We start from the raw sequence: 9375 nt of genomic DNA, 5'->3' as shown, positions 1-9375 counted from the left end.
CGATCTGTCAGACAGTTCGTTTACGGCAGCTGTTGAAACCAGTTCACCTCAGTAGTGCGTTGCGAAAAAAACAATGGAAAAAAATATTGGACAAAGAGTTTGCATCAAATTTTGTGTTTCGAACGAAATTTCGTGTGCAGAATCGTTGCGAATGCTACAAAAGGCTTATGGGGAATCAGTTTTATCGAAAACTCAAGTTTATGAGTGGTACAAAGCCTTTCAGGACGGTCGTACGACCGTCGAAGACATTTCGCAACGCACTACTGAGGGGAACTGGTTTCAACAGCTGCCGTAAACGAACTGTCTGACAGATCGCGCTCATTTTTGGCATAGTAATTAAGGACAGTGCTGCCAAACTACATAAACTTAAAATATCGAAAAATATACAGCGCGCGAATTTTAAATGAGAATTTCCGAAAACTTTTCAGTCTTAATGTATATCAGAATGTTTAATGCACATTTTATCTACATATGCACACAATTTTTTCGATTATAATTATAAAAATTTTACTACATAATCCTCAATTTATGATAGTATAATCGATGTTAAAATTGTGAACTCATTCTATAGTATAGTTCTCTGGAAGTTTTATGACTCAGATTATAAATATATTTCTGTACTTGCGGTTGTGTTATTTGTATTTAAAATACGTTTTAAATGATAGTCCGAGTATAAATAAATCTTTACTTAAAACTATCATTAATTAATAATTCTTAATAAATAAATAATTTACATTTATTTAAATATTCTTTGTTATAAATAAGAATGAAGCATAAATTTATTTATTTGAAAATTGTTAGTCATACATAATGATGTAATATAACATTTCCATTGATAGGTGTCTACTATCATCAGATCTCCAGATCTTTCTTTTAACTTCTAATTTATGTATATTACAATTAATGCATGTAGTAATAATTTAACGGACATATTTCTGAACTTCGTTTAAAGTGGTGTTTTAGCTAGCAATTTTCTTGCACTTCCCTACCTACTCTAAGTTATCTTCATTAAGACACAAGCGAATGTATCGATGTGAACGCCTCTTAAATTCTGCTTATTAATATCGCATATTATTTATACGAGTTTGGATTTTATTATGATTTACACGAAAATCACATCGCACCACTTTCCGTGCATCACTGGATTGGATTGTCCTTTTTCAAGTACTTCATCTATGCAAAGTATGTAATTATTAAATATTCTAACTGGTAATTACAATGCCGTTTTCAATTGTTAAATCTGGGGTAACTTTTTTAATACAGATTAATGATATGGTTATAAGACTGTGACAGTGACAAAGCTCCAGTTAACATAGCATATAGCTGGAAGTTTGAACTCTAAAATGTATTAATTCAGCTCATTAAGTTGTGAATTTATGTTATGTTATCGTATTAAACTCAAACGGTTTAAAAGTGGATACTAGATACTAGGTATTCACTTGGGTATATTTTTTTGTGTAAAAATTTAGAATGTTTAAAAACATTTCGAAATTTCAATGAAGCGCAAGATCTGCTTTAAGAACAGAGTTTGCAGATGACTAAGATCCTCTAATAAGTAAATTCTTATTATCTACTGTACGTATACACTAAACAATTACAAAGGAAATGTGTAGCATCCTCGTTGTCTTCTTTTCAGCTCCGGCAATAGTATTTTCACCTTTAAATCCGCTTTGAAGAAATTTGTGGATCATTCATTCAAATACATCGTCTTTAAAATTTAATGTTCAGTTCAGTGTTTATGTATATAGTATTTTTAATCAGCTTCTAATGCAGATTAGTCAGGTTATTTTCTTTCTATGAGGAATATGAGGAATCTCACTTTGTAAAATGAATGTCTTTATGTTAGTTCTTTAGGTCTGATAGTAACTTAACCGTGTAACAATGAGACTTTATTTGTGCTAAAGTAAATTTGGTGCCCAAGCTGCTACCTTAACCTATTACTACCTAAAATTTGATTTTGATATTTATTCATTGTTTATATTACCTATAGTGCCTTTATATTGGATGAGATAAAAATACTCCTCTATTCAGTATTGAATTTTTAAATAGTGGTCATTACTTACCACTTACATTACTTTTTGGTTTTTTTACCTTTCAGTCGTAGTTTATTCTTGATGATACATATGTACTGTCAAATAAATTTTTCCCATAAAAATGTTTTATCTAATGAGATTGCGGTTTTAGACAAATACAAAAAAAGGTATGTCCGTTGACTTTAACCTTGTACACAATTTTAAATATAATTTTGAGTGCATTTTTGATGCCAAAACTGACAAATGCGCAAAAGAAGCAAACATATCTGACATACACATATAGAGCAAGAGCACTTTGTATCTATTTAATAATAATTATTTTATAATGCCAAAAAATAATCTACACTTACAATTTTGGTACGTTCACTACTGAGAAAAGGTTATTGATCTAGAACAAATTATTATATATATAGATTTTATTAAAAACAGTGAACATGTTGACTACAGTGGCGACTCATCACGGTAGTAAAGAAAATGGTTGCATTGGACTCATTAAGACATCAAAATATTTTAATTCTGAACTTTTTCTGACATTAGCTTCCATGTAGAAATAAATCTTGGTGAGAAGAGTCATGGGAAAAAAATCAAAATAATTAAATCTAGCACACATTTAATTTAAGAAATCGAAAGACTTCTTGTTATTGAAAATCAAAAATTCACATATCTTATAGTGGCTGGTTTGTCAAAGAATAAAATGGATATTGAATGTCAGTGTGGTTGTAACGGTTCCCTAGAAACTTTAAAAGAACAGCAGTGACAATTACCTTAAATATCTAAATTATAATCAAGAACTAATGTGCTAAAATTATTTTGATTAATTGCTGAGATGGTCAAAATACATTTCTAGGATATATCCATATCTACCTATGATTATAGTCTCTTTTGTTTATAAGGCAGCCATAAGCTTTAAAAGTAATAGTTTTTTGCGTCATATAACCTTGTTTTAATAATATATCAAATAGCGATATTCAGCATCTGTTATACATTTCTTTTATAATGCATTTGTGTACCTTTATTAGTACACTTGATCCATTAATAGTTTTATACAGGGTGGCTAACAAATATTGCAACAAAGTAAAACCTCTATTTTGTTAATTTTTGTTAAATTCAATGAAAGATAAAGAAAAATATGCGAAAAGAACTTTAAATTTTTAAGTTAATTAATTTTAGTTCAATATGACCACCTCTAGCGTGAATTATGGCCTTCGAAAGGCTATTGAAGCTATCGCACGCTGCCTGCAAATTTACAGTATTTTGGCACATTCTTAACGCTTGCTTCAGACGATCAACATTTTGGTATTTTTTAGTGCGAACCTTACTTTATAAACTGCTTCATACCGAGAAATCTAAAGGGTTTATTTCTGGTGTACACGATAACCACTGTATTGATGATAAGGCGTGGAACGTTGTTTTTGGCTCTAACTTTTTTTTTGTTCATCGGTAAGGTCATGTACGTTCAAATTCAATGGCCTTAGTCCGAGCTTATTTTTTAAAACGTGTTGCATCCTTTCTCGCTTCTTCGCTTTACGAATCATTTCCGGTCTTGTTACTGTTTTTTTTTTGTCCACTTCCTGGGCATCGAGCAACGCTACTAGTATCACGGTATGTGAAACACAAATGATTTGTTCTCATTTAGGTGTTTGAGGACTCGAAGCACTTGTGTTTTTCCAAATTAATTATAAAGCCATCACATTATCACGTTTGAACTCCATCACATATAACATCTTTTCTACAACACAGAAATAAAAATGCATTCGTTCGCTTATAAACAACACAATCTAAATTTATCAATCTTTTATTGATCAAAATTTATTAACCTAAATTTAGCAACAACATTCCTTTTTTATCCCATTATATTGACTGTAATACCTGCGTTCACATCAATCTTTAGGCACTTTAAAGTCATTATAAAAAACAATGCATAAAAATCTTTCTGAATCGGTTCAGATGTTGCATTGTCAAACTCAAAATTTCAAATAACATATTGCTTGTTTATTGTGTCTAGAAAAAAAACTCTAGATCTTTTAAAAAGTCCCTTTATATCTTCTATTTTTTGCGACGACTCCTGGTGCTGATGTAGTATTTGAACGTTATTCATGTAAACAATCTACTTGCAAACCATTCTTTATTGCAGAAGCTGATTCACCTAATACATTTTTACAAAGAATAAATTATTGTACGATGTTCAGCTATTTTCATTATTAAAAAATATTGTAAACTTTAAATGTTTTAAATGTTTAAAAATGTTTTAATTAAGGATGAAATATTAAAATGTCGGCGAAATGGCGAATAGATAGCTCTCCGAACAGCTTCGTATAAATAACTAGGTTAATAAAAATTCCGACCCTGCTATTACAAAATTGTTGTGAATTTTTAATTGTTTAAATGCATTTATATCATCTCTCACCGATAATATCATCTCTAATAGATGCATATGTCTTAATATTCCGAATGAAGAGTACAAATATAGTATAAAATGAAATTGTTTATAAAGCGCGTGGAATCTTAAATTAATTATAAAAATGTGGCAGGCAAGAAATTTCATTATAAGGCGGCGCTGAAAAGTACGCCTTTGATTACATATATTTTCATGTATGAAAAATAAAAAAATAAAGCAAATTAAATTAGAGAAAATATGCATGATAACTTCGCTTTATTTGCAAGTTTTCATAGTTTATATAAAAATATATGTTATAAAAATACTTGCAGAGAATTTCATGTTCATGTTCAATTGAAAATCTTTCCTCTTTCTGCTTACAAATTTGAATGCAATTTATTATGTTGCCAAAGAGCTGAACAGACTTGTAGCTTAAATTTTTTATAATGCTTCTACCGAAGGTTAGTGCAGCAGTATAATTTGACCAAAATAGTAAATAAATTTCTTGCACAATTATAAAAAAAATTATACAATTTTAATATTATCTATATGTAATTTCTTCCTTCATTTTTAGCTCAGTCAAATAAGCAATAAAGCAGCAACAATGGCAGAGACAAAGTTATCTGTTCCGTCTTCTCAGCCTCAGATAAAAGTCACTGGACCTACGCCTAATGCATCGCCTTCACCAACTGCCGGTTCAGCTGGTTATGAAGCTAATTCACTATTTTCTCCGCCAACTGGACAAAAAATAAGTGATTCACCAACGTCATCCACTAGACCTATTGGTGGAACCAACAAATCGTCACACAAATTCATTGGTAAATTTAAACTGAATTTCAATAATTTAATTACTTTTTTATTAATACGTTTATATATTTAAGGTTTGACTGAATTCGATGAATCTGAAATACCGGAATTGCCAGACTGTCTTAATCCAAATATTGAAGGTAAATACTACTACTAAATATTAATAATTTATTAGTTTACTAACTTTACCCTGCGCGTGTTAGAACGCCACACAAAAATTAAATAGTTTCAATTGAAAATTTATAAAAGATTGTACTTAAATTTTGACTTTTGTCAAACAATAATATACTTTAAGACATCGGTTAGAAATATTAGAAAAAAACTGGATACGTAGTATCAAAACATCATCTTTTTCCATTTAGAATGGTTGCTTCAATAACATCTGTCATCAGTTTTCTGACAGATAATCTAGTTCCATTGCATAGTTAACATATACTAACGTTGTCCAAAACCATGACTAGAGCCCAACTATAAACGACAATTTGTGTCATGCAACTCCAGAAATATACAACAAAATTAGTTATTTCACTCGACAGTATTCATAAGACATAACTATCGATTTCTAAGCAATAGGCCCACCTCCGTTTTAACACATCCTTCTATCACAGATCCAGAAGTAAAAATTATTACCTGTATATTCCATACACCAAATTTTTAAAAAAATTAATTTCATCCATGTTTTATGTAGTTGCAACTTTAAAACTTATATCGATTTGTCCTGTACACTTTTATTCTTCCCTTAACCAATTACACTAAAACTTTATCCTAGCCAATATATTTGTTTTGTAAGCCATTCAGATTTTATGCTATATAGATCCTCTTGGGACCTGTAGAGCTTGTAGCTGAACTAGTCACAAAAAAGGTTAATTTTTACTTCCAAACTGGATTTCATTGAGTTTCATTAAGAAAGTAATTTTTTTTAAAAACTACCCCTATTGTGGGAAGAACTGCAACCATATCTTCTCTTATTCGAAATCGGTTCCGGTTTTTCTAAATAAAATTAAATCAAACATTCAGATTATATATTTAAATTAAAGGTCACCTGTGATTTAAAGTGAAACAAAGTTGTTCTATAAAAACATCAAACAATTGTTCTATGTAATTATAAGTACCCAGTTGTATTCAAATCCCATTTCATTATGTAGTTAACCGTTTGGTACACAATTCGTGACTTTTAAAAAATCCAATCCTAATTTTTTCAGTTTAATACTCTTATTATTAAGCATATTCTTTAACACAAATTTGGGTGTAAAATGAATAATACCCACTACTTAAATTTTATTTTATTCACATAATTACAAATATACATGTTTCTTATTTCAGAACATTTAAAAACAACATTTGAAGACGGTTTCATACCCACTTTAACAGTACTAAACACAACTGGTAAATATTATATTTCAACTATATATTTCAAATGTAGTATTTATTTATTTTTTTTTTCTTTTCAGAAAACGTTGATATTAAAAACAGTTTTCCATTAAAAGAAAATCTACTAAAGGATGAAATAAATTCATCTGATAGTGAAGCATACAATGAATGCGAAGCCATAGAGGCGGAATTTCAAAAGTTAAAAAAATTGGCTGCTGCCGAACTTTTAGGTGATGAATTCACTAAAAATACACTGGATGAAATCGAAAGCGCATTTAATAGGTCAGCATATGAACCACACGCAAAAGAATCCTGGCAACTAAATGTGACAAATAATTTAGAAGTAAATCCGAGCGAACCTATGGATATTGATTTAAACTTCACCAATACTGATATATCGGTTAATAATTATTTTGATGTGGAGCAGGAGAATTTAGAAAAATCGTTGAACAAAAGTATTGAAATGCCACGGAAATTAAACAGCAGTTTAACACAGGAAAGTGTACCAGAATTTTCCGGTGCCAGTTCAAGTGGCATAGTAGCTCAACCAGTTATAAGACCAACTTTAAACTTAACTTTAGATATGTCATCATCATTTTGTAGTGCAAGAAGTTCTGCACCGTCTTCGCCCGCTTTTCCGATTTCCAATATCAATGATATCAATGAACCTTACCGTTTTCCACAGTCACCCACATCTGCAAATAAGGGAATAATATATTTAGAAAAATCGGACTATGCAAAAAAATTAAATGATTCAAATAAATTTATTTCTGATTTTAGATCTAATAGTCCACAGTTAAATCTAGTGAATGAAAACAATGGTTTGAATACTTTGGATTCACCTTTAGGTCTTAATAGTAATGATGTTGCATTAAACAGTATATTTAATAATAATCAAACATTACCTATTACAACTGCAAAAAGAACATTCACTGTCAGCTCATTAGATACGAATGAGTCTGTTTCAGATTCACATGAAAATGACATTACACCACAGACTGATCTAACAACAATTATAGACAAGTCTGTTAAAAATAATTTCGTAAATGCTAATGACAGCACTGAAGAAAGTAATACTATGGAAGACATGGATGTTGATGTTAGCATGAAGTCTTTGCACGAAAATTCGGCTTTGTTATATCTAACGCCAAAAGAAAAATTAAATTTGAAAACAGGCGAATCTGAGAAAGCATCTACACCACTAACAGGTGAGCACAATAACCTATTCGCCACAAACGGTCTTGAAAGAGAATGTTCGAAAACACCACTAACACCAATTCCTCAAAGTCAACCAAATATCGGTGAACCGGATTACAATTCTCCATTTTATCAGCTCTTTTCACCTGTAGTTACTATGGAAAAGCGTCAAAAGGAAGAGGAATTAATAGGAAATATTCAACCTAAATGTTTAAATATACCAAATGTAATAACAATGGCTGAACGTCAAAAAATGGATGAAGATGTATTATCAGAAAATCAGCTCTCTTCATCAAAGCGTAGCGCTTCACCCCCCATAACAACTATTAAAACAAATTTGCAGGAAGATGATTTAAAAATGTTCTCAGAATGTTCTTCACCTACTTCAAAATCGCCACCAATACCTACATTGCAAAAACAATACAAACCTAATAATATTGATATTGTAAGCGAAGATAAACAATCTAAGACTGAATATATTGCAGATTTGGTAAATGCAATAGAAATTAATGTTGTCTCTTCATCAGAGCTTAGAGCTTCACCCCCCATACCAACTATTACAACCAAATTACAGGAAGATTTAAAAATGTTCTCTGAATATTCTTTACCTTGTTCAACATCGCCACCAATCCCTACATTGCAAAAACAATACAAACCTAATAATATTGATAATATAAACGAAGATAAACAATCTAAAACTGAATATGTTGAAGATTTAGCAGATCTTTCGCCACTATGTTTGGTTTCACCTCCAATACCGACTTTAAATAAAGCTCCCGCAGGTCTTAGCGAAGAGGACAACACTAAGTCCTTTTCACCATCTATGCATAGTAAAAACAAAAGAGCAACTACTCATAGTTCAGTTGGTTCAGTGGATTCTTCTTATGGAGAAGTTTTATCTGCTAAAGAGCAAACCAAATGTAATGCACGTGATGAGAAAGATGTTGAAAACATTAGCACATCTCAAATTAATGATTTGTTTGTAAAGAAAACTCTTAACAAATCTCAGTCAATCTATGATGATGAATTCAAGAGTGGCAATACTGATGCAAATGGTAAGTAATATATTTAATTTTTTTTTTTTTAAACAATTTGATTATTTTTTATTACATTTTAAAAAACAAGTTCTAAGTGATTGATGTTTAAGGGATTATCTAAAAGTTCTTTTTCACATAGTTTTTGTGAAAATATAGTTAGGAAAAACAAAAGCATATTTTTAATTTTTGATTTAGATTTTATGTAATTAGTATAAAAATATAAACATTACAAATTTAAACCACGATACCCCATAAGCATATAGCTCTATTTTGGTACAAACATCCAATTTTTTGTTATTCTTCCAAAATTTTAGATTATATCTATATAGATATATAAACAATAAAATTTATAAATAAGTTTATAAATTTATTATATTATATTATTGTTATTGCTATCGCTATTAATTTTTTTTTATATATTCAAATTTATTACTTAAATGAGCTTCATATGTCCTATTCTATTACAATGCTTTCGATAGGAAGTCTCATGTAAAATATTCAACTGAAGTTTAAACTCGATAATTCTCTTAGATAATGTATCAGACTAAAACTA

General features: G+C 30.0%; 1 protein-coding gene across 1 annotated transcript in view; it reads left to right on the top strand.

Moving 5' to 3' along the window:
* LOC119675895 (flocculation protein FLO11-like) overlaps positions 1-8848 on the top strand; it is a 19031-nt gene extending 10183 nt beyond the window's left edge. Inside the window, exons 2-5 of the mRNA XM_038087112.1 lie at positions 4985-5228; positions 5292-5357; positions 6541-6603; positions 6669-8848. Coding sequence (XP_037943040.1) covers positions 4985-5228; positions 5292-5357; positions 6541-6603; positions 6669-8848 — 2553 coding nt within the window. The remainder of the gene's footprint in view (positions 1-4984; positions 5229-5291; positions 5358-6540; positions 6604-6668) is intronic.
* Positions 8849-9375: the final 527 nt, after the last annotated feature.

Source organism: Teleopsis dalmanni, chromosome 2 (assembly GCF_002237135.1).
Source record: "Teleopsis dalmanni isolate 2A chromosome 2, ASM223713v2, whole genome shotgun sequence".
NCBI classification, from domain to species: Eukaryota; Metazoa; Arthropoda; class Insecta; order Diptera; family Diopsidae; genus Teleopsis; species Teleopsis dalmanni.
The sequence above is the reverse complement of the archived record's forward strand: the minus strand, read 5'-3'. Positions and strand labels throughout refer to the sequence as shown.